Source organism: Carlito syrichta, unplaced genomic scaffold, assembly GCF_000164805.1.
Source record: "Carlito syrichta isolate Samal-C Ts95f unplaced genomic scaffold, Tarsius_syrichta-2.0.1 Scaffold115681, whole genome shotgun sequence".
In the NCBI taxonomy this organism is placed as follows: Eukaryota; Metazoa; Chordata; class Mammalia; order Primates; family Tarsiidae; genus Carlito; species Carlito syrichta.
In genome coordinates, this window is record NW_007059777.1 from 563,098 (window position 1) to 589,182 (window position 26,085).

General features: G+C 40.8%; 1 protein-coding gene across 6 annotated transcripts in view; it reads left to right on the plus strand.

Moving 5' to 3' along the window:
* USP28 (ubiquitin specific peptidase 28) overlaps positions 1 to 26,085 on the plus strand; it is a 56,640-nt gene that overhangs the window by 23,134 nt on the left and 7,421 nt on the right. The window contains exons 8-21 of one of the 6 annotated variants that reach the window (XM_021706367.1): positions 242 to 321; positions 2,045 to 2,193; positions 4,727 to 4,854; positions 9,003 to 9,098; positions 12,771 to 12,950; positions 15,030 to 15,235; positions 16,447 to 16,517; positions 18,897 to 19,125; positions 21,576 to 21,770; positions 22,632 to 22,771; positions 22,928 to 23,107; positions 24,393 to 24,488; positions 25,291 to 25,469; positions 25,586 to 25,664. In XM_021706367.1, the coding sequence (XP_021562042.1) occupies positions 242 to 321; positions 2,045 to 2,193; positions 4,727 to 4,854; positions 9,003 to 9,098; positions 12,771 to 12,950; positions 15,030 to 15,235; positions 16,447 to 16,517; positions 18,897 to 19,125; positions 21,576 to 21,770; positions 22,632 to 22,771; positions 22,928 to 23,107; positions 24,393 to 24,488; positions 25,291 to 25,469; positions 25,586 to 25,664 (2,008 nt within the window). The remainder of the gene's footprint in view (positions 1 to 241; positions 322 to 2,044; positions 2,194 to 4,726; positions 4,855 to 9,002; positions 9,099 to 12,770; positions 12,951 to 15,029; positions 15,236 to 16,446; positions 16,518 to 18,896; positions 19,126 to 21,575; positions 21,771 to 22,631; positions 22,772 to 22,927; positions 23,108 to 24,392; positions 24,489 to 25,290; positions 25,470 to 25,585; positions 25,665 to 26,085) is intronic. The other 5 variants (XM_008073357.2, XM_021706376.1, XM_021706377.1 and 2 more) reach the window with 5 other exon arrangements.

Below are 26,085 nucleotides of genomic sequence, written 5' to 3' on the forward strand. Positions count from 1 at the left end.
ACCAAGTTGCCCAGGTGGGTCTTGAACCCGCGGGCTCAGGCAGTCCACTCACCTCAACCTCCCAAAGTGCCGGGATTATAGGCTGAGCCACTAAACCCGGCCCTGGACAGATTTGTTACTTGGACCATACCTGGTTCTTGGGATTGATGAAAGTGCATTCTTTTTGCTTTTGGTAATACTTGGCCTTTGTGTAGCATGTATTTTATCCAAACAATCCAGAATTGTCTCCCTTTCTTAAAAGCAGCAATCCCAGGAACAAATCTGAAAATCCAATGGTGCAGCTGTTCTATGGTACTTTCCTTACTGAAGGGGTTCGTGAAGGTAGGTCTCTGCTCTGTATGTTAGTTGTGAGCCTGTGATCATATCTTTATTACTGTGTCCCTTTCAAGAGGCAGTATAATAAATAGTCAGACAAACCCACTTCTGAATAGCAGCTCTGCCTCTTAGTATCTTTTTAATCGTGGACGAGCTTTGTGAGCTCCTGGATCCTCAGTCTCTTCGTCTGTAAAATGTGCACAGTGTTTATCTTAGTGTTGTCATATTAAATTCTATAATATTTGCACACCCCAAATCTGGCATTAATGTGAGACACATGGTGATGTGTCTCAGTAACATGGTGATGTTACTCAGTTTTCTCTGTTGCTTTTTCCAATGTAATATCTAATCTCAAAATATTTTCTTGAGTTAGACTGCCAGAAATGTTTTTCTATTCCACAGGCTTATCTAAGCTGCATGCTGGACACATAATTTTGTTTTTAAATTATGGAGAATTTTGAACACGTTCACATAGAGCAATATAAAATCCCCCATGACAGCAACCTTTAGCCCACGGTTGGTCATTCCATGTCTCACCCCATCTACTCCTTCCCCTCTGATTCTTTTTAAACCATAACCCAGTACCAGTACTACGCCCCCCCAAAAAATTGCCTTTTATTTTTTTGAGCCTGGGTCTCACCTAGACTGGAGTGCAGTGGCATCAGTCATGACTCACTGCAGCCGCAGCCTCCTGGGCTCAGGTGATTCTTCTTTGCCTCATTCTCCTGAGTAACTGGGACTATAGGCGTGTGCCACAACGCTGGGCTCATTTTTTGATTTTTTTTCTAACGATAAGGTCTTACTATGTTGCCCAGGCTGGTAAAAAATAGCAGTTTAAGATATCAAATATGTAGTCAGATTTTGTATTCAGATTTCCAATTTGATTACATACTTTTTTTAAAAATTTATTTTTACAATACATTTTAATTAAGATCCAAATGTGATTCATTGATGACTGGTTGACATGTCTTTTAAGTCTCTTGAATATTTGTAGGTTCCCTCTCCATCCTTTTTTCCTTGAAATTTGGAGCAACTGGGCTATTTGTTCTGTAGTTTTTCCCACAGTCTGAAGTGTTGCAGCTTGCATTTTCATGATACATATTTAACATTTATTTTTTTTTTGAGTTGGAGTCTCACTCTGTCGCCCAGGCTGGAGTGCAGTGGCACACTCACAGCCAACCCCAGCATTGACCTGCTGGGCTCCAGCGATCCTTCTGCCTCAACCTTCCAAGTAGCTGGAACTACAGGCGCGTGCTACCACTTCCAGCTATTTTTTGATTGATTGTAGAGACGAGGTCTTGCTAAGTTGCCCGGGCTGGTCTCGAACCCCGTAGGCTTAGGCAATCCACTCGCCTCGGGCTCCCATAGTACTGGGATTATAGGCTCAGCTACCGAGCCTGGCCGTATTTAACATTTTAACATATTATTCTCGACTCCTCTTTTGAATTGGTAGTAGATGTCTTAGAGGTTTGCTTTTCTTGGCAAGACTAAGTCACAGGTGGTGGGAAAGCCTCTAATCAGGAGGCACATAATATTCGTAGTATTAGTAGTTGTTAATGGATGGTGCCCTAGTCCTCTGGCTCTTTATAGGGTGCCATACAGATATCACTGCATTGCCAGCCAGCTCTCAGGTCATTGCTGAATGCAAGATGTGTGTCTGTGAAGCCAGAAAACAGGCTTTAGATGGTTGTAGTGATGTCTTTTTTAAAAAGTCTCTCTCTTCACCTAGGAAAACCCTTTTGTAACAATGAGACCTTTGGCCAGTACCCTCTTCAGGTAAACGGTTATCGCAACTTAGACGAGTGTTTGGAAGGGGCCATGGTGGAGGGTGACATTGAGCTTCTTCCCTCCGATCGTTCAGTGAAGTACGGACAAGAGGTAAGTTGGAGACCTTTACTGCTGTGCCAGTGACAAAGCCAGTTAAGTCAGAGTGAGCTTTAGGCAGACCTGTTTCCCATCACATATCAAGTAACTTTATACTTACAGAACTCAAATGTGTCTTAAGTCTCTCATCAATTGATGTGAGTCAGTGAGCTTAGTACCGTGATAAATAAGTTCTTTGCTAAAACTATGAATGTGAGTTAATCATGTGAAGGTTGTATGCTGCTTCTGATGTTTTAAGTATGATCAAGTCTCTCTCTTTCTGTTGAAGCCTACCTGTACCTGAGTAGGGAGAACCCACTGCCTCCATATTTTCGGAGGGTAAAAGTACAGTGATTAACTCCTATGGTATGCCATTTAGAATATTTTCCCTATTATAGTATTTACTGTTCTCAGTTGTAAATTTTGCTTTTAACATTTTTAAAATTTAATTTTCATATCTTTATGTTATGTATTTATTTTGGAGGTTGGAAAAAAGGGGGGAAGTTAAGAGGAGAGCAAGGGTAATTCACATGTCAGTATTCCAGTTGGCTTAAGAATTTGGCTAGCATCTGTAGCATTCTTGTCAACACTACACAGTTTGGGTTGTTCTTTCATCATACGTTTTGAGACAAAATATGGCTTATATTAGAGTCCAACTCAGTTATTACTATAGGAGAAAGTAGAGTTTTCTTGAATTAGTCTAGGGAGCCTAACTACCTAGAGCAGGAGTAGTATTGGAACTTGGAGAGAGCTGCTGCCTTCTTCCAAGAAAGAGCTAATTCCTAATGGGAGGCACATTTGCACCATCTGTGCAAACCTGGTGTTACCTTCTTACGGAAGAGGGAATGGTCAGTAGCTCCTCAGTCCTCTGGAGATCTGTATTCAAAGATGGGAATTCTGTATAGAAAGAAAACAAAAACAAGCCGGGCTCGGTGGCTCAGCCTATAATCCTGCGCCTTGGGAGGCTGAGGTGAGTGAATTGCCTGAGCCTGCGGGTTCAAGACCCGCCTGGGCAACTTGGCGAGACCTCATCTCTACAATAATTTTTTAAAAATTAGCCGGGCGTGGTAGCACGCACCTGTAATTCCAGCTACTCGGAAGGCTGAGGCGGAAGGATCGCCGGAGCCCAACAAGTCGAGGCTGCGGTGGCTGGGAGCGGCCGCTGCACTCCAGTCTGGGCAACAGAGTGAGACTCCAACTCAAAAAAAAAAATAAAACAAAAACAAATGGACAATCCTCATGCTTATTTAGGTTTAGCCCTGAGGTTGTCACACAGGCTAGCCAACCTCACCTTGTTGTGCTGACAGGGATCTGAAATGAGCACCGTTTGTACCTTTGGTGGAGGGAACATTTTAGAGCTGTTTATAGGAAGGTCTGGCATACAAGTGAATTGAACAGAAATGCCTTTCCTGATTTAGCTTTTTCTTGCCCTTGACTACTGACAGTTGAACTCTTCTTTATAAGTCAGTGCTTTCCTTTTTTGAAACTCATTGTAGATTGATTGCTTTGATTGACATCCTTATGAAACATCTGAAAAATCTGAGAATTCAGAGATTTTTCTCAGAAACTTGAGAAACTATAAAATCATGAGGCTATTTCAAGTTTCTTTTTTAGACCGGGGATTCAAAATGTGGTTATAGACTGCAAATAAATAATACATAATATATGGACACAGATGACTTTTGAGCTGATCCATGGAGTCAGTTGTCCCCTTAGCTATATACTAATTAGATCATAAGTTGCATTCTTTGGTTGGGCTACCTGTTTTTTTAAAGCAGGATTTATTTATTTTATTATTTTTGTTTGTTTGTTCGTTTGTTTTGAGTTGGAGTCTCACTCTGTAGCCCAGACTGGAGTGCAATGTCCGCTCCCTGCCACCACAGCCTCGACCTGCTGGGCGCTGGCGATCCTTCCGCCTCAGCCTTCCTAGTAGCCGGAATTACAGCCGTGCACTACCACGCCCGGCTAATTTTTTGATTTTATTGTAGAGATGAGGTCTCGCCTGCCCAGGCGGGTCTCAAACCTGTGGGCTCAGGCAATCCACTCACCTCAGCCTCCCAAAGGCGCGGGATTACAGGCTGAACCACCAAGACCGGCAAGCAGGATTTATTTTTTAAGCAGATTTTTTTTTTTTTAATTAGGATTTATTGGGAGGATAGAAGAACTTTCACAGTGGGAGGGGACCCCAGGGAGTTGCCCTTTCTTCAGATTTTAAGCCTCATTTGATACTAATAAATGAGTTGTGTAGATGCTTGGTGCAGTTCACAGATTCTAGGGTGGTTATTTTTGAGGATGATGGTTGAGTAAAATGCTGTTGACTGGCTAGCAAATTTGGAGTCTTGGAGTGTTGAACCATATTTCTCTAAGAGCGTGATTCTAAGTGTTCATTTCCTTTAGTATTTGGAATAAAAATGTTCTAGTATGAGTTTGTTTTGAATATAAATTTTAGACCAAAAGAAGGGAGTTTGATGAGGAATATTTTAAATCTGGCAAGTCTTACTTTCTAAAATTAATTTTTCTTTCTCTCACATTTCTACTTTGACAATAGCGTTGGTTTACAAAGCTACCTCCAGTGTTGACCTTTGAACTCTCAAGATTTGAGTTTAATCAGTCCCTTGGGCAGCCGGAAAAAATACACAATAAGCTGGAATTTCCTCAGATTATTTACATGGACAGGTGAGTTCTTGGTTGATTTTCTTCCTGATGTATCCTAACAGTGGAAATAAACATGTGCTAAGTATATTGTATATAGGAATCACCTGGAAGTCTTGATAATTTGGATTCAGTGGGTTGCAGTTGGACCCGAGAGTTTGCATTTCAAAGAAGCTCCCAGGGTGATGTTAATAATGCTCTCTGATCTCTGGACCACAATTTGATTGCTAGATTTAGGTGAAAGCCCTGATCTTTGGGGGTAAGGAAAAATAAGTGGTTTAGTCACGGTATATTTAGAAAAATCTGAATACTATTTGTATTCCTGGGGGGGAAATCCTAGATAGATTTACAAGATAGAATTTTAGTCTCTTTATTGAAGTCTGATTTATTGAAGTATAGTTTAAATACCCAAAAAGTCACCATTCTTAGGTATGCAACCAATGAGTTTTGACAAAAATGTATAGTCAAATAACCACCATTACAGTCAAGATGTAGAACATTGCTATCACTCAGAAGGTTTTCTTCATTCCTTTGCTGTCAATTCCTTTCTCTCTACCTCCAGGGCTGACAACTGCTTACTTGTCTTCTGACCCTATAATTTTGTCATTTCCAGAATGTCATATTAGTGACATTCATATTTAGTATGTATTCTGTTGTGGCTGTGTTCTTTTCCTTGGAGTATGTTTTTGGGATTCACCCATGTTGTTACATATATCAGTAGTTTGTTCCTTTTTATTGTTGAGTAGTATTCTATTGTATATATGTACCACAAAGTCTTTTTCATTAACCAACTGGTCTGTATTTGAGATGTGTCCAGTCTTAGGCTATTACGAATGAAGCTACTATGAATATTTACATACAAATTTTAGGGTAGTGTTTGGTTGTTGTTTCTTTTTTTCTCTTTTTTGGGTTGGAGTCTCACCCTGTTGCCCAGTCTAGCAGTATTCATGGCCACCGCAGCATTGACCTGCTGGGCTCTGGCAATCCTTCGGTCTGTCTTCCAAGTAGCTGGACCTACAGGCGCGTGCTGTTCATACCTGGCTAATATTTTATTCAGTGTAGACACGAAGTCTTGCCAGGTTGCCGAGGCTGTTCTCGAACCCTCAGGCTCAGGCAATCCACTTGCCTTGGCTTCCCAAAGTGCTGGAATTACAGGCTGAGCCACTGAACCCGGCCTGCTTTTGGTTCTTTTTGATGGAATAACTAGGAGTGAGATTGCCAGGAGTGATATGAAAAGGGTATGTTTAACATTTTAAGAAATTTTCTGTTTTCTTTTTTTTTTTTGAGTTGGAGACTCACTCTGTCGCCCAGGCTGGAATGCAGTAGCACACTCGTGGCCACCCCAGTGTTGACCTCCTGGGCTCAGGTGATCCTTATGCCTCAGCCTTCCGATAGTTGGAACTATAGGCATGCGCTACTACACCCGGCTTATTTTTTTGACTTATTATAGAGATGAGGTCTCACAAAGTTGCCCAGACCGGTCTCGAACCCCTGAGCTCAGGCAATCCTCTCGACTCAGCCTCCCAAAGTGCTGGGATTACAGGCTTGAGCCACCACATCCAGCCAATTCTCTGTTTTCTAAAGTGACTGCATACAATTGTGCATTCCCACAATAGTATGTGAGAGCTCTGTTACTCATTTTTGCCAGTGCTTGGCATCATGGGTGTTTTTGTTTATTTGTTTTTTTGTTTGTTTGTTTTTTGAGTTGGAGTCTCACTCTGTCACTCAGACTGGAGTGCAGTGGCCGCTCCTGGACACTCACGGTCACTGCAGCCTTGACCTCCTGGGCTCAGGTGATCCTTCCACCTCAGCCTTCCAAGTAGCTGGAACTACAGGTAGGTGCCACCATGCCCAGCGAATTTTTTGATTTATTCTAGAGATGAGATCTCGCTAAGTTGCCCAAGCTGGTTTTGTACCTGTGGGCTCAGGCAACCCTCTTACCTCGGCCTCCCAAAATGCTAGGATTATAGTCATGAGCCACTACACCTGGTCTAAATATGTTTTTAATAACAGCTTACATATATCATATATGTGTGTGTGTGTCTGTGTGTATACTTCTTTTTTTTTGAGTCAGGGTCTCATTCTGTCGCTCAAGCTGTAATGGAGTGACGTGATCACGGCTCACTGCAGCCTTGACCTCCTAGGCTCAAGTGATCCTTCTGCCTCAGCCTCCTAAGTAAGCTGGGACTACAGGCGAGTGCCACCACACCCAGCTAATTGAAAAAAAATTTTTTTGTGCAGACAAGATCTCAATATGTTGTCTAGGCTAGTCTCAAACTCCTGGACTCAAGCAGTCTTCCTGTCTCAGCCTTCCAAAGTGCTGGGATTACAGGTGTGAGCCATCATGCCTGGCCTGTAACTCTAATTTAATGTTTACTTTTATATGTAGTATGAGCTAAGTGATTGTTTTGTGGGGGAAAGGAGGCCTATGGATGTCCAGTTGTTTCAGCACCATTTGTTGAAAAGACTCTCCTTTCCCCCATTGAATTACCTTTAGTGCTTTGATAAAAAATTAATTGAGCATGTATTTGTGTGTCTCTTTCTGGGTTATCTCTTTTTTTATTGCTAATTTTATACCAGTGCCATGTTGCATTGATTACTATGGGTTTATTGTAAATCTCCTTATCAAATAGTATGAATATTCCAACTTTATTCTTCTTCTTCAAAATTACTTAGACTATTCTGGTCCTTTGCATTTTCTGTTTAAATTTGATCAGCATGTCAGTTTCTACCCAATGACTGTTGGGATTTTAATTGGGATTGTTTTGAAACTATAGATTAATTTGGAGAAAGTTGAAATCCTAATAATATTGAGTCCTTCAATCTGTGAACATCATATAACTCCATTTATTTAAATTTATAGTGTACAGATCTTACACAAATTTGATTAAATTTTCCCTAAATAATTCTTGCTTTTGGTGTTATAGTGTTTTTAAAAATTTCTTACTTTTGATTTATGAGTATATAGAAGTGTAGTTGGCCTTTTTTCCTCTTTTTAAAAATTGCCTTTGTATCTTTTGACCTTAATAAACTCACTACTTCTACTTCTTCTTACTTATTTTTTTGAAGAAACAGGGTCTCTCCGTGTGGCCTAAGTTGGTCTCAAAATCCTGACCTCAAGCAGTCCTCCCACTTTGTCCTCCCAAAGTGCTAGGATTACACTACACCCTGCCAAACTCACTTATTAGCTCTGATGTGTTTTTGTAGAGTTCTTGAGGTTTTTTTAATGTAGACTTTTTCGATGTTGGTTTTTTTTTTTGAATTGGAGTTTCACTCGGTGTTCACCCAGGCTGGAGTGCAGTGGCATGCTCACAGTCATCACAGCCTCAACCTTTTGGGCTCAGGAGATCCTTTTGCCTCAGCCTTCCAAGTAACTGGAACTACAACTGCACACCACCGTGCCTGGCTAGTTTTTGTGATTTATTGTAAAGGCAAGGTCTCACCAAGTTACCTAGGCTGCTCTCGAACCCTCATGCTCAGGCAGTCCTCTCACCTCGGCCTTCCAAAGTGCTGGGATTCGCGCCTTGGGAGGCTGAGGTGAGTGAATTACCTGAGCCCATGGGTTCGAGACCCGCCTGGGCAACTTGGCAAGACCTCATCTCTACAACAAATCAAAAATCAGCCAGGTGTGGTAGCGCGCGCTTGTAGTTCCAGCTACTTGGGAGGCTGAGGCAGAAGGATCTCCGGAGCCCAGCAGGTCGAGGCTGCGATGGTCGGGAGTGGCCACTGCACTCCAGTCTGGGCAACAGAGACTCCCACTCAAAAAATAAAAAATAAAAAAAAAACCTAAGTGCTGGGGGATTATAGGCTGAGCTACCGTGCCCGGCTAGTGTAGGGTTTTTAACATTGCAGTTATGTCATCTGCAACCAAAAGGCAGCTTTACTTCTTCTTTTACTCTCTGTATGCCTTTTATTTCACTTTCTTATTTTATTGGCTATGCCTTCAGTAGAACATTGAATAGAAGTAGTGAGAGTGGTTATCCTTGCCTTGCTTGTGATCTTAGGGGGAATGCATCAGTCTTCCATTATTAGGTATGATGTTAGCTGCACATTTTTTAATAGATGTGTTTTATTTGGTTGAGGATGTTTTCTTGTATCTCAAGTTTGCTGAGACTTGGTGTCACTAATGTTTTTAAATATAAATTATGTTTGTGGGATTATCATTTACTTAGGTACATGTACAGGAGCAAGGAGCTTATTCGAAATAAGAGAGAAAGTATTCGGAAGTTGAAGGAGGAAATAAAAGTTCTGCAGCAGAAGCTGGAACGGTGAGTTGTGAACACTTCATGCTTAAAGCGTAAAAGAAAGAGTAGAGTATTAAAATCAGATCATTTATATTTAAAAATTAATTTAGAGCTTCAGTATTACCTAGTGTAGTTTATAAAATAGCTAAGAAAAACTTTTTCTGAGTTTAGAAGCAGTCTTCAAGCTCAGCTAATATTATGTATGATTAATTAGTAGTCCCAGGAGAGTTCAGTGACTCAAAGTTACACAGTCCATGTACTGAGCATTATACCAAGAACTCACATTCTAATTTCACATATTTTCACTTCTTCTTTTTCACAACCATGAGAGACGTAGCTGTCACAATGCTCCAGTCCACTGGTCTTAGAAAAGCAGTTTCTGAAGTATCCAGGAAAGGTAAAAAATAATGCTTTCTAGCTAGAGCAGTGCTGATTAAAGGCGACAAAGTCCTTTCTCTTACAGAGGAATATTTGCTTTTTTTGATTGTTTTACACTGATTATTTCTGTGGAATCATCATCTGATTTTCTTAGGACGAGTCAGTGTAATTTTAATCTCGATAGATCCCATTGACTTAGTATTTCAGAAGGAAATCCCATACACTGCCCAGGGCTTTCCCCCTTTATTTCCCTAACAGTTACCTCCACCACCTTCCACCTCCATCCTCTGTTGCTAGATGATCAATTTCCCCAAGGGGCAACACTTTCATTCCAGGCTCTAGGTGGATCCTGTGCGGTATTCCCCTCTTCCTCATCACTCCTTCAGCTTCCTCTGTCGCTCAGAAAGGTGTTGTGACCAGTCATCCGTTTGTATTGACAGAGACTAAAGCTGAAGATTGAGTCTTCAGATATTGTCTAGGAAGTGACTTGTGAGATTCTTGTGTGGCAGCATTTTACTTTAAATGTTTTCGTGGCACTTTGTAAGAGTGGACATTTTAAATTATTTTTATAGAACCAAACATACCTGATGTTTTATAGCTCAAAAATATTCAATTTACCAATAACCTACAAGGCATTCTGAATTATTTAGATTTTAAATTAGAGTATAGGAACATTTTCCTTCCTATGATATTACTTTTGTTTTAAAATAATATCGCTTTTAAAATTTCACATAATTTTATTAGTTTGTTTTTTTTAAATGTTGACAGCTTCGCTTGTATATATGTGACACACTCCTGGGAAAATATACAAGAAACTGTTAATGGATGCCATTAGGTAGTAGGACTGTGATGGGAATAGATGACTCGTATCATCTGTTTTATACTTTTTTGTAATTAAGTTTTCTTACCAGTTGCAAAGATTGATTGTTTGTTTGAGTCAGTCTTGCTGTGTTGCCCAGCCTGGAATACAGTGGGCATGATCACGGCGACTCACTGCAGCCTCAAACCTCCTGGGCTCAGGAGATCCTTCTACCTCAGCCTTCCAAGTAGCTGGGACTGCAGGCTAATTTTTTATTTTTTTATTTTTTTTTTAGAGACGAGATCTTGCTTTGTTTCCCAGGCTGGTCTCAAACTCCAGGACTCAAACAGTCTCCTGCGTTGGCCTTCCAAAATGTTGGAATTACAGATGTGAGCCACTGCACCTGGCCAACTTTTGTTTATTATTTAAGAATAATAATGTGGGCAACTCTTTCGAGTCCCCTTCCACTGTGGGAGCTTTTCTGTCTGTTCACCGTTTCTTCTCTGAGATAATCTGGATATAGTATCGAAAATAAAATGTCTTGTGTACGATGTAGACTTTTTTTTAAAAAATCACTATTACTCTGATTCTACTAAACTAATGCAGGTTCTGCACTGTATGAAGTAGTTGGTCCTAAAAGTTGTCCAGAGAAATTTAATAGAAGTACATGAAAATGATCGTCATAAAACTGGACATAAGTTTCTTGAAGAATACTTTCCTGGGATTTAATATAAGTGTTGTATTAAATTGCAACAAACCTGGGAATAGTTAAGTTAAAATGATAACTTAAGAGAATATGAGGGATTATCAGTGCTGCACTGCATACGAAGTGTGAAAGATACGTAGAATTTAGACCATATGGTAACAGCAGAAGTGAAGACATGGAAATACATCTAAGGGATAGAACAGTTCTCTAAGGTTCTTCTACTTTTGCATATTTGAGACCCTCTTAAAGGAAAGCTAAAACTCTGTAACAGACAGATTTCTAATTCTCTTTCTTCTTTAAATTAGTGAAGATGAAGGACCTTTGCTATCTGCCCTCCACCTTGTGGTTAACTCTGAGTTACATTTTGTTTTATTTTCTATTTGTTTTTTTTTTTTTAGTTGGAGTCTAACTCTGTTGCCCAGGCTGGAATGTAGTGGCATGCTCATGGCCACTGCAGCCCGACCTGCTGGGCTCAGGTGATCCTTCCACCTCAGCCTTCCAAGTAGCTAGAACTACAGGTTCTGGCTAACTTTTTTTTATTTATTGTAGAGATGATGTCTCACCAAGTTGCCCAGGCTGGTCTCAAACCCATGAGTTCAGGCAATCCTCTCATCTTGGCCTCCCAAAATGCTAGGATTATAGGTATGAACCACCGCACTTGGCCTACTGTTTGTATTTTTTAATGCCCATTTTTTATTTTATGTGGAGACAAGGTTTCACTATGTTGCCCAGGCTGGTCTCGAACTCCTGGGTTCAAGCAGTCTACCTGCCTTGGCCCCCCAGTGCTGGGATTACAGGCATGAGCCACCACACCCAACCAGGGCTCCGTATATTGCCCTTTGGATATAGAAACAGATGATTTTCCTCCTTCTGAGTTTTGTACCTGTTTGTTTCTTCCACTTTATTCAGAGAAAAAAAAATCGTGAAATGACTATTTCTTTGTGAAATGATATCCCAGAATCATAGGGTTACCTGTATTGCAGCAACAGGATCAGGCTGATTATCATACCATTTAAACTCTGTCTACTTTAGTGAACTCTAGAGTTCATTGAACTAAATCTCTTCACTGAGTTTAAAATAAATTACTAGTAATGGCAGAATATTAAATATTATTAAAATACTTGTTTATTATTTTGGTCACTTGAAGATATTTATTGTTTACTCATCCCAAAGAAATCTTTAGTAATTTCCATCTGGCTTATGCCATTAAATGAGTGTTGACTAATAGGGTACTTAGGACCCTGCAGAAGGAGGATTTGCTAATTTTCTTGAACTCTGGCCTTTATCAACACTTTCTTTTTTAGTCTATCTTTCTCTCATTTCATGATTATAAAGTAGTTGCTCTGAGGATAGCAAAGAAGAAAAAAAAAAACTTGGGTACTAGTTCATGAGAATTATCCTCAGATATGGGTACTAATGATATATCTATTTTCCTTTAAGAAACAGAATTTATTTTTGTGACCAGAGCCTTAATGTGATATGACATCAAGAGGAAGCATAGCTGAATGACTTTGGTTAGGAACCCATTTGAAATGTTTTCTGCCAGATAGAAAACTTTAGATTGTTAGCAGCTTTTACTTTGTATTTAGAGAATTTTTGTCCGATAAATTGTTTGTGTATCCTTTTAAATATAGTGTAGCTTTAAGTAACAAGCCTTTCCATTGATTCTGCATGATAAATGAATCTTTCGTCAGCAAGCCTTTTTTTTTCTCCCTGCATCCATCCCACCCTCCCTTCCTCCCTCAGCAGGTCTTAAAATACACAACAGACTTGCGCAGTAGAGTACCACTGTCTTTGCCTCCTTGCCTCCTAGGTATGTGAAGTACGGCTCGGGCCCAGCTCGATTCCCACTCCCAGACATGTTGAAATATGTTATTGAATTTGCTAGTACAAAACCTGCCTCAGAAAGCTGTCCACCTCAAAGTGACACACATGTGGCATTACCACTTTCTTCAGTGCACTGCCCGGTTTCTGACCTGACATCCAAGGAAAGGTAATAAAAACAAATTTTATAAATGGTAAATATATGTGTGTGTGTGTGTGTGTGTGTGTGTGTGTGTGTTTAATTTAAACTACCATTTCACCCGATAAAACCCAAAAGGGCATAGGGTTATAGAGAAGGATTTTGCCAACTGTCACCTGAATGGGAGTGTTCATAATTCCCACCAGTGCAGTTGTCTTGTCCACAAGGTGGTTGGGATTATCACAGAGGCTTCTCAAGGAAGGACAGCCTTATTGCTGAATAGAACATTAAAACATGAAAAAGAATTGACTAGAAATTGAAGAAGACAGCTTAGAGAGGCTTGTCTAGTGAAGACACAGGTAGGCCGAGTCACATGAGCCTTCTGATTTTATTCCAGCTCAGCCACATGCAATGATCTTTAGAGCCTAGAGGAGAGCCCTGATGCTTGGCCGCGATCACATTTGATATGTGTGTCCTGGCTAATAAAAACACTAACACCGTATAAAAAGTTAGATTTTTATGTTAAAAAATCCAAGCATTCTCCTTAACAATACCCCTTCCCCCCTCACATATTAGTATGTATTCATCCATGTATGCATAGAAATGCTTTTCCAGCCAGATACAATATACCAGGTGTTAAGAGTGATTCTCTCTAGGGAGTGACATGAATCTGGAGGTCTGGGATGGGGGTTCTTAAACTTTTTACACTCTATGTAAGTTTTTGAATTTTTTTTGAGTTGGAGTCTCACTCTGTTGCCCAGGCTGGAGTACAATGGCACCTTCATGGCTACTGCAGCCTCGACCTGCTGGGCTCGGGCGATCATTCCACCTCAGCCTTCCAAGTAGCTGGAACTACAGGCGTGCACCACTATGCCTGACTAATTTTTTGATATATTGTAGAGACGAGGTCTTGCCATGTTGCCCAGGCTGGTCTTAAACCCACGGGCTCAGGCCATCCTCTAGCCTCAGCCTCCCAAAATGGTGGGATTACAGGTGTGAGCCACTGTGCCCGGCAAATTTTTGAATTTTTAAAAAAATTGAATTTTTTTATGTATTTTGTAAAATATAAATGGTTTTAATTTTTAAAAGAGTGGTTGATTATTTAATCAAATAAAATAATACTGCTTGATATTACTAGATTTTAAAATTACAGGGAGAGAGGTATGTGTGTAATCTGTCCTGAGATTGAAATATCTGCTTTCTTGCGTATGTTGGGCTTGGTTTTCTGTATGCACGGATGCTTAGGGAGCAGTGTCCTCCATTGTTTTGTACAAGTGAGAGAGCAGGGAGGAGGTAGTGTGGGTTTCTAAAAGAGCTAAGGGAACTTTATGTTCTTTAGTTTGGGTATGAAACAGAAACCTAAGTACAACTGGAAACTTATTTTTTTATTCCTGCTGGTTATTCCTGCTGGTTAATCTTTGTGCAGTTTTAACTCTGACAATAGTTAGTAGGTAAGTTAACATTTACTTGACGTAATTCAATCATTTCAGAAATGAGGTAAAGAAATTAATATTTCCATCTTGTAGATGAGGTATTAGATTACCCTTTTCCTTGGGTATTTAGCTAAGGTGTGGGAGAGCTGGGATGGTCTGACTTGAAGCCCCTGTCACTGAACTCTCCTAAGGTGCCACCTCGTGTGTGTTCCCGCGAGTTGTGTGTTCAACTGATGCTTCATTTTTCTTGCTGCTGTGCATCCCAGAAACTCTGTAGTTGCTTCCTTGGTTCTTCCAGTCCCAGTCGTCTCTTTTCCATCTTTCTTTTCATCTTCTCTTCATGAGAAGGCGTAATCAGTGGTTAGAGAACATGAACCATAGACTCTAGGTTTAAATCACTTTCTGTGTCTACTAGCTGAGTGACTTGGTAAGTTGCTTAATTTCTTTAAACCTTATGATTGCAATTGGTGAAATAAGGATAATAGTGTCTGCATCATAAGCAAGTTGTGTTAAGTGAGGTGATGTATACAAAGAGAAAGTTTGACTAAATACCTTTACAGAGTTAACGCTAAGTAGCTGTACTTTTTCATACAGCAGCTTGGCTGTCCAAAGCACTTTAACAGGCCAAGGTATCTTTTGGAAATTATCATATGAATGTGGTTTTGTCTTTCTTCAGCACAGATACAGAAGGCTTTTCTCAGGATGTTGGAAGGACCTCCTCTTCTGAAGATGTAGTACTCAAGTCTAAACCACTTATATCTTCCCGGTCTTCCGTGGAGATGCCCGCACACCCAGCTCCTCGGACAGTCACAGACGAGGAGATGAACTTTGTGAAGACCTGCCTTCAGAGGTGGAGGAGTGAGATAGAACAAGATATACAAGGTTGGTTCTTTTAAAACTTGTCAGTTACTCTTTGCCTTTTCTAGTAGTTCGGATATTTGGGAGTTAGGCACATTTCTGCCATTACTGTATAGGCCCTTGAATTTCGACATGGCAATTGTGACTTCTTTTGCACTCTTAGTGTGTAAGCTGGTTCATACACCCATTACACAGGTGTGGAAAGATGCCTCCTCGATTCCCCCTCAAAATGTCTAGGAATTCCTAGAAGTTTACACACCAGGATCACTTTGGCTGAGATTTTTCTGCATCTGCCAATTTCTGTTTCTGTAGTAGTTTATCTGAACTCTGACTTCAATTGACTTAGAACTTACCTATCCTGGACTTCTACTTTTAAAAGTCTTTTCTATATGAAGCATGCTTTACTGAAGGTTAATGAAGCAGAGACTATTTGAGCAGCACACACAAAATAAAATGGAAATGTACACACCATTTTTCAGCATTCTGTTCTTCAAAGTTCTTCAGCCTCATTGCCTGTATTGCTCAGACTTTCCTTAACTCCCCTTTTCTCCTTTTGTCTAGGGAGCAAAAAGATGACTAAAACTTCTTCCCGGTTGCTTCTTATTCAGAGAAATTTAGCCCTACCATCTGTTCTGGCTTCTTGTTTTAGATCCTGGCTCTGAGACATATATTTTGCACCCAAGTGATCCGTTAAGGTCTTTTCCTAAACAGAGGCAGTTTCTTCTTTAAGTTTTGAGGAAATTTTTATGCCAGTTGTAAAAGATAAATTTTTAAAACCTTAATGTAATTATATTGAACTAAAAGCCTTCATAAACTAAAGCACTAGCTGCTTTAAAACTGTATTCTAGCTGGGTGTGGTGCCTCATGCTTGTAATCCCAGCACTTAGTGAGGCAGAGGTGAGAGGATTGCCTGAGTCCAGTGGTTTGAGACCAGCCTGGCAATTTGGTGAAATCTCGTCTTTACAAAAACATCAAAAAATTAGCTGGATATGGTGGCACATACCAGTTATAGCTACTTGGAAGGCTGAGATGGGAGTATCACCTGAGCCCACCCAGCAGGTCAAGGCTGTGGTGGCCATGGGCTTGCCACTGCACTCCAGCCTGGGCAACAGAGTGAGATTCCGACTCAAAAAACCCCAAAAGGCAACCGTATGCTACTTCATGGTTCATAAAGGGAAGTTGACATGGAATGAGATAATTTTAACAAAAATTTTTTTGACTTTTTTTTTAAACAGATTTAAAGAACTGTATTGCAAGCACTACCCAGACTATCGAGCAGATGTATTGTGATCCTCTCCTTCGTCAGGTAGAATGAAAATTGATGGGAAAGTAGTCAAGACGTGTGCTAATGGTAGATACAAAAAGAAAATTGGATAGTTTTCTGTGAAACTGAATGGGAATCTCCTTGAGATTTAATAATAAACTTAAGATAGAAATTTATGCTACTCTGTTTCTTTGTTTTAGGCTGAAGAAAGCAGTATATCTTTTTTACCAACAATAGGACTTAAAACATTTGCTTTGATTCTGCTATGTGGTATTCTTTCTTATCCAAAGATTTACTGTCAAATACGAATCAAAATTACTCACAAAATGGTAATTTATGTAGTGCAGTGGAGAAAATGAAGCTAGGGACGGATTATTCATCCTTTCCAAAAGTCCCATGATTCTTTGTGATCTTTCATTTAGCATGCTGTCAAGCTTTATAACTCTAGTAACTCCAAAGGGGAGTTAGACAGGACAGACATTCTTTGTCTACATAAGTTTTTGTCTATAATATGACATTCTGAGCATGGAGTGAAAAAGCCTCTGAGAGTCTCTCTGAAGCTATTCTGGTCCAGGGGCTGCCTGATTAAGAAAGAAAAGAAATGCCAGGCACGATGGCTCACACCTATAATCCTAGCACTTTGTGAGGCAGAGGCGAGAGGATTACCTGAGCCCAATTTGGTGAGACCTCATTTTTACAAAAACATCAAAAAATTAACCAGGTATGGTGGTGCACACTGGGAAGGCTGAAATGGATCCCCTGAGCCCAGCAGATTGAGGCTGTGGTGTCTGTGAGTGTGCTACTGCACTCCAACCTGGGGGACAGAGTGAGACTCCAACTCAAAAAATAAAAAATAAACAGAGCCTCTGGTCAGGAGCATGGCCTTGCAGTGGATTCTGTGTGAATGGGCAGAACGACTGTAGGAGGAGCACTCTGTTTCTAGAATGGCATTGAGGCATGATTGTGTTTCATAACAGAATGTACCATGTATATCTTGGGTTTCCGCATTTTCTCTTGTGCTATTTAAAAAATCTTTACCAGCAGTTAAAACAGGTTCAAGATATTGGTTAGTGTAAGTTTCATCCTGTGACTGGCTTTCTTTTCCTTTTGTGAGTCAAGAGTTTCACTGTGTTGCTCAGGCTAGAGTACCATGCCATGAACGGCTCAGCGCAGCCTCTACCTTCTGGGCTCACGTGATTTTTCTGCCTCAGCCTCCTGAGTAGTTGGGACTACAGGCATGCACAACCAAGCCTAGCTATTTTTTTTTTTTTTTTTTTTTTTTTTAGTTTTTTAAACATAAAGTCTTGCTATGTTGCCTGGGCGGATTTTAAACTCCTGGCTTCAAGTGATCCTCCTGTCTTGGTCTCCCAAAGTGCTGATTACAGGCATGAGCCACCATGCCCAGCACCTTTGGTTTTCCTTTCTTTCACCAGTACTTATTTAGTACTTAAGGATTGCTCTGTTTTTTTCTCAATATTTCTGTGTGTGTGTGTGTGTGTGTGTGTGTTTACTTGCTTTTCAAATGTTGAAATACACAAGTTTGTAGTTAAAAGAGTCTTCACTCCAGATAGGTAGATGATTACTCACAAGGAGAAATATAAGGAGCATGTGAATGAACGAAATATACTAACTTAAATTTTGGTGGCACATAGAACAAGATAGCTGCTAACCTTGTTTTTTTTTTTTTTTTTTTTTTTTTGGTGGGGGGGTGGGGGTTGAGTTGGAGTCTCACCCCGTCGCCCAGGCTGGAATGCAGTGGCACACTCATGGCCACTCCAGGTCAATCTGCTGGGCTCAGGCAATCCTTCCACCTCAGCCTTCCAAGTAGCTGGAGCTATAGGCGTGCGCTACCACACCCAGCTAATTTTTGATTTATTGTAGAGATGACGTCTCACCAAATTGCCCTGGCTGGTCTTGAACTCGCGGGCTCAGGCAATCCACTTGCCTTGGCCTCCCAAAGTGTTGGGATTATAGGTTGAACCATTGAGCCTGGCCCTAACCTTGTTTTAAGTCCCAAATATGCTGCCTGGCCCTAACCTTGTTTTAGGTCCCAAATATGCTAAACATTTTTTCAACATGAGTGTTCAGAGTGATTCTATTTTTAGATATACTGAGTTTTGAATTGAAACGATGTATAGGTTTAGGCTATTTTTGGTTTTAGATGTATAATGACAGGAATTTAGTGTTGAAAGAGTCTTCAGAGAGGTCATCTAGTTCATTTGTCTATATCTAGTTAAACTATCTAGTTCAACTATCTGGTTTTAAAGATTTTAAAGGCTGTGTTTCTGTTCATCTTGAATTAACAAAATGCTTTGAAATGAACCCCATATTAAACACATGTATAAATAGTCAATTTTTTTAATAAGCTAAACTTTGATTGCTAGGCTTCCCTGACTGAGGAATGTGCTTTCTGATTTGCAGGTACCTTACCGCTTGCATGCAGTTCTTGTTCATGAGGGACAAGCAAATGCTGGACACTACTGGGCCTACATCTATAATCAACCCCGAGAAGTCTGGCTCAAGTACAATGACATTTCTGTTACTGAATCTTCCTGGGAAGAACTTGAAAGAGATTCCTATGGGGGCCTGAGAAACGTTAGTGCCTACTGTCTGATGTATTTTAACAACAAGCTCCCCCACTTTAATGCAGGTAAAAATATCCTAGCAAAACTTAGAGATTGGGTTAAATCTGTGGTGCTCTGGGAGAAGAACAGTCTTGTACTTCTTTTTAACAAATTTAAACTACAGTTTATCATTATTATGTAATAATACAGCTAAAAAATATAAACAGTACAAAAGGGAAAAAGTTTGCTTTCTCATTGCTATCCTTGACTGCTAGTCCCACTCCCCAACAAGTATACACTGTTAGGTTTCTCATGTAGTCTTTTAAAAATGTTCTATTTGTGTGCTAGGCTTTATTTATCTAATCTCCTCCCCCTACTTTTTTCTCCAAATGTGATATTTTTCCGTTGAGTTCTGTACCTTTTCATTAATTGAGAACTTGGCAGTCTGTATATTTTTATAAATAGAGCCTACTCATTCTAACAGTTGTGTCATAATTCCGTTGTGTGGAATATATAGATATATAAATTTGATTTATTTAACCAGCTTCCCATTGATAGACTTTTTTTTCCAAGTCAGTCTCATTCTGTCGCCTAGACTGGAGTACAGTGACATGCTCATAGCTTACTACAGCCACATACTGCTAGGCTTAGGCTATCCTTCCGCCTCAGCCTCTCAAGTAGCTGGGACTACGGGTGCATGCCACTATGCCTAGCTAATTTTTTAATTTTTTTGTAGGGACAAGTTACCACTATGTTGCCTAGGCTGGTCTCAAACTCCTGGGCTCAAGCATTCCCACCTCAGCCTCCAAAAGTTCTGGGATTATATGCGTGAGCCACTGCATTTGGCCCAGTAGACTTTAAAAAATGGTTTTTTAGATTAGTTGTTCATTATTATTATTATTATTAGAGACAGTATGTTACTCTATTACCCAGGCTGGAGTGCAGTCACATGATCCTGGTTCATTGTAGCCTTGATCTCCTAGGTTCAGGTCATCCTCCTGCCTCAGCCTCTCAAGTAGCTGGGACTACAGGCACGTGCCACCACACCCAGCTAATTTTTTATTTTCTGTAGAGAAGTGATCTTGTTATGTTGCACAAACTGGTCTCAAACTCCTTAATGCTCATCTTCAAACTTTAGTTCTCTAATAATTTATAATTCTAAGAGGGAGGTAGACAGGGTAGGCATTGTTATTATCTTCGTTTTCCAGCTGGGTAACAGGCTCCAGGAGTTTCTGAAGTTGTGCAGTCTTAACAGCCAGTAAGTAAATGGCAGGCCTAGGATTCACATCCAGTTCTGACTCCAAACTCTGTGCTATTTTCACTTGACATTAGTCTGTCTGTCTTCTTTACACGTGTTCTGAGAGGTCATATGACATAAGATAATAGAAGTCTTCCTCTTTTAATATATTTGTATTCAAGCTTGACTGTGTGGCTTGAGTAAGAAAACATGTCAAGCATTTTGTCCAGGCAGCACACTCTCTTTCTGATTTTCCTGTGTGGTTGGGGAAGAGGGGATGGCGAGAGTCATCACTCAATAGTAACTGGTCTTAAAAACTGTGTGTTTATAGTGTGTGGCAGTTATTGTACAAATGAGTATACTAGCTGTGTGTCTGTGGTTTATTTTTATATCATAGAAACAAAAGGAACTGACATTTGCTTAGTGTAAAGGCTGGTTAATGTCAACCAGTAAGTGACTGTATAGTGCTGGTTTTTGTTTTGTTGTGGTTACAGGGTTAGAAATGAATTTAATATGTCTTTGATATCCTTGCCATTAAAGCTAGGTATTGACTGTCAAACCATTGTATCAAATTGCTTTCTTAATTATGCACTTAATTATGTGAAACCTGAGACAGTATAAATGTCTTGAAATTCATCGTTAACCCTCTTCAAATGGACTTTCTTATGAATAATAGGTACAGTGATTAAATTGGTAAAACTCTTTAGCTCGAAATTTCCATTGGGACTAATTTTCTGAATTTCCAAGAAATGTTTGGTACATCCAGTGGTTGAGAGTGATTGACCACTATTCCAAATCCTTAACTCCATATCATTCATTAATTTATCCTTTTAATAGATGTTTAATAGGTGCCAGCCTATGAATATGCCAGGCGCTACTATTGATGTGCTGTGATTGTTGGCTTTATATTATTGGTGCAGGTTGAGCATCCCAAATTAAAAAATCTGAAATCCAAAATACTCTAAAAGACAAAACTTATGAACACCGACATGACACTCAAAGAGAATGCTCATTGGAGCATTTTGAATTTTGGATTTTAGATTTTCGAATTTGAGATGCTCAGCTGGTAAGTGTGATACACGTATTTCAAAATCAAAAAAATGCAAAATCCAAAACACTTCTGGCCCCAAGCATTTTGGATAAGGGTTACTTAACCTGTGTTTCCGCTGGGTTATATACACATAGCTGTATTTTTAGTTAGATATAAGAGCAAGGACAATATATCCTACTTTCTGCCTTCCTAGAAAGGACGTTGTGCTGGATGCTTCTCCATTTAACTTTGTCTTTGTTTTTCCTCAGAGGCAGACCCAAATGAGTCAGATCAGATGTTAGGAGAAGTGGAAGCCCTATCTGTGGAGCTTAAGCATTACATTCAGGAAGATAACTGGCGGTTTGAGCAAGAAGTCGAGGAGTGGGAGGAAGAGCAGTCTTGCAAAATCCCTCAAATGGAGTCCTCCACCAATTCCTCATCACAGGATTTCTCTCCTTCACAAGGTACCTGAGAAGTGCGCTTGTGTCAGTGGCCTAGAGGCAGCCGTGCTGCTCCCCCAGCCAGCCCCATGTGCTTCAGCCAGCCAGGACTGCCACAATCATCACAGTGTATTTCATATATAGAGCTGGTGTGACAGGCACAACCTGATGCAAGCCACAAGCAGTTTTGGCTTTGGAATGTGACTTTTGATGAGCAGAAGTAATATCAGAAAGCCTAGCTACCTGTACCTATAGTGTGTGTATGTAGTCTTAATTATTTCCCAGGTTGTAGGATTAATAGGGAGACTTTATGAAAACTGTTCTTCAAAGGTAATCTTCCTAACAGATGTTTGTAGGAAGTTTTCTTGGCATAAAAAAAAAAATTTGACAAGGCCAGGAGCAGTGGCTCACGCTTGTACTTCAAGCACTTTGGGAGGCCGAGGCAGGAGGATTACCTGAGCCTAGGAGTTCAAGAACAGGCTAGGCAACATAGCAAGACCTCATCTTTACACAAAAATCAAAAAGATTTGCCAAGCTTGGTGGTGTGGTAGGCTGAGGTGGAAGGATCACCTGATCCCAGGAGGTCGAGGCTGTGGTGAGCTATAGTCGTGCCACTGTACTCTAGCCTGGGTAATAGGGTGAGACCCTAACTCAAAAAAAGACAAAGTCGGGTGCACATTAAATTTTTCACACTAATCGGTGGTTCTTGCTGAAGTAGCTGCTTTGTAGTTACTAGTTTCTTAGGGAAATTCGCACAAGCTGTTTAAAAGGTGTTGTTAGAAGGGTCATGTATTAAACTGTATGTCGATCCTGCTTGCCTCCCATCAGAGAGTTCTGGGCTTTTTATCTTCATTTGCCTGACACCTTTGTGCAATTCTCTATCAGAGTCTTCCATAGCCTCCTCTCATGGGGTTCGCTGCTTGTCATCTGAGCATGCTGTGATTGTGAAGGAGCAGACTGCCCAGGCCATTGCCAACACTGCCCAGGCCTACGAGAAGAGTGGAGTCGAAGCTGCGCTGAGTGAGGTGAGCAACCAGGAAGCCCCTTCAGGGGGTCAGGCTGGCAGCGGTCATGGCCAGTTTTCTCACATTGCTGTTATTTTGTGTCTCTTCTGCACTTAACCGACCACTCTTTATTTCTCCTGTCTGTTCTCACTCTTCCTCCCCACTCTGCTGCCACAGCTTAAAGAAGCTGAGCCCGAGAAGCCCCAGGAAGCAAACCTTGCAGAGCAGTCAGAGCAGCCCCCCGAGGCTCGCGATGCAGAGTCTCCTGCCCAGCCTCATTCTGAGGTCTCTGAAGTCGAGATTCCCAGTGTGGGAAGGATTCTGGTTAGATCTGATGCAGATGGATATGATGAGGAGGTACAGAGACGAGTGCAGGGTCTAGCTGTGTGTTGTCAGTCCTCTGTTTCCATGTGACTGGATGCTCCTTGTAAGGTGTCTGGCAAGAACTAATGTTTTCTAATGAAACAAGTAACTGGGCCGGGCCCGGTGGCTCACGCCTGTAATCCCAGCTCTTTGGGAGGCGGAGGTGAGAGGATCGCCTGAGCCCAGGGGTTCGAGACCAGCCTGGGCAACTTGGTGAGACCTCATCTCTACAATTTAGCAGAAAAATTAGCTGGGTGTGGTGGTAAATATCTGTGGTTCCAGGTACTTGGAAGGCCAGGGCAGAAGGATCCCCTGGCTGACAGAGTGAGACTCCGACTCAAAAAAAAACAAGTAACTGACAAGAAGCCTATCTGGTTTTGTCCTTAGTTACCATTTTTATAAAGATAGTCGTGTTCCTACTGTACACTGCTCCCAGTACACACACACACACACACACACACACACACACACACACACACAGAGGCTTATACTTATTGAGGCTACCTGCAGGGTGTAAATGGCTCAGAAAGATAAAAAATAATTCCTTTTTGGTCATTAAGAACAAAATATTGCCTTCTAATTTAAAGCAAGGAGTCTCTGGGGTTTTTTGTACTACTCTATTTTTTTTTCCTTCCAGTATACATTTTTCAGTTGTCCATTGAGCAAAATAAATGTGGATTAAAGTTGTTGCTTTTACTTGTAAAGTTTTAGGGGGAAGCTGTAGAGTCCCAGTTCATTGTCTGTCTCCTCGGTTGCACCTGAACAGTAAAGACTTATTATGTCTCTTTGATTTCTGATTTTTGCTGTGGGATATTTTTAAAAAAATCATTGAAAGGTTTTTATTTTACAGTCATATTTGGATAACCCCTAGTTTCCAGACTAGTTTAAAGGTACTGTTCATTGCAGTAAAACTCTAAAATACCCAACATGTAAAACTAAATTGGAATTCTGACCTTAGATACTTCTCTTCTGAGAGCTATAATTTAACTTAATTCTTCAGCAGTTGCCATATTGGAGATGTTTTTAGACATGGGCCTTCATCCTGCTAAATTAGCAGGAATTAGGAATCGCTTGTCTGGGGCAAGGTGTTGATGGTTTATAGAGGGACAGGCTGAGTAGTACACTTGGGAATGGGTGTGTGAAACTCGACTTGCCTTAGTTGCTGGCCAGAGAGCACACTGCTATGCCACCTCAGCACTCTGTTCAGCCGCTTTCATGCAGTCTTCTTTTGAACCTTTCTTTTCTCCTTTTTCTCTGTGTTTGCACCCTCTTGTGGTAGGTGATGCTGAGCCCTGCCATGCAAGGGGTCATCCTGGCCATTGCCAAAGCCCGTCAGACCTTTGACCGCGATGGGTCTGAAGCAGGGCTTATTAAGGTATCTCTGTTTTTAAAATTCTGTTTTTTATATCACAGGTATCATAATATCGGGGCAGCAATTCTATACGATGGGGGGAAGTGGGATTAAAGCTGGGTGTGGTGACATGTGCCTGTAGTTCCAGCTACTTGGGAGGCTGTGGCAGGAGGATTGCTTGAGCCCAGGAGCTTGAAGCTGTAGGGCTCAATGATCGTGCCTGAATAGACGCTGCACTCCAGTCTGGACAGCGAGGCAACATAACAAGACCCCGTCTCTTTAAAAAAAAGTCTTCCGTAGAAGTGAAACGTGAAACCCGTTTCCACATCAAGCAAGCTGCTCCACAGCACTGTTCGCTCCTCCTCTCTTAGCACTAAGCCATCCTGGTCTAGCAGTGCCCGTCTGTTACTGCTAGCCCACAGAGGTCTTTGTTGTTATTAGGAGATGTCTATTAACGATACATGATTTGGACTGTGCCTTTGTAATTTCAGGGCCATAATACAAGTCAGTAGACTGTGCTTTTTAAGTTATTGGAACTCAAGGATATACCTTTCACAACAATTAAAACTAAATGCTTGTTTTTCCAAGAACTTAATGAGTTTCTTATGAATATAAGTGTGTTTTGGATGCCAGAATGCCAGAGGAGTTTTATCCCTTATGAAATGCAAACCATTTCAAGACTTCATACTTGCCTTTGTAATTCTGCAATTAGAAGATTTTTTTTTACAACTCTTCTTGGAATTATGAGACTGTCTAGCTTCTAGGCATCCATTTCTGTGTGCAAAAGTCCACAATGCATCCATTTCTGTCAATTCTGTCTTGATAGGCATTCCATGAAGAATACTCTAGGCTTTATCAACTTGCCAAGGAGACCCCCACCTCTCACAGTGATCCTCGACTTCAGCATGTCCTCGTCTACTTTTTCCAAAATGAAGCACCCAAACGGGTAGTAGAACGAACCCTTCTGGAACAGTTTGCAGATAAGAATCTGAGCTATGATGAAAGGTGAGCAGGGAATACTCAGGCAAATCACTCCTTCATCTGGGTCTGACTGGACAGTTCTCTGATGGGGAAGTGTGACCCTGTGCCCTTCATTGCTTCCTGAACTTTGTCCCACACAGGTCAATCAGCATTATGAAGGTGGCTCAAGCTAAACTGAAGGAAATTGGTCCAGATGACATGAATATGGAAGAGTACAAGGTGAAGTATTTTCTTTACAAGCAAAAACATTGATTCCTGATGCAAATGGTACCTGAGGCAACATTCACAATTTTATTCTGTCACAGACTGACTTGTTCCCCCACTTGTCCCTTAGAATATCCTGGAAAGAATGGATAACTGATCTTAGCCCCTCAGGATGGAAGTGTCTTTATTTTTATCTTTTATTAGAACGAATTAGCACTTTGTTTCCCTTAAATACTCACTCTAGCCTTGTCCTAGGCAATTCAGTTTTTGAAAGCATGCTTTTGGTTTGTTTTAAATGATACCTTTTGTTAAAAAAAATTTTATAGCCAAGCGTGGTGGCTCAGCCTGTAAATCCAACACTTTGGGAGGCCGAGGTGAGAGGATTGCCTGAGCCCAGGGGTTTGAGACCAGCCTGGACAACTTGGTGAGACCTCAT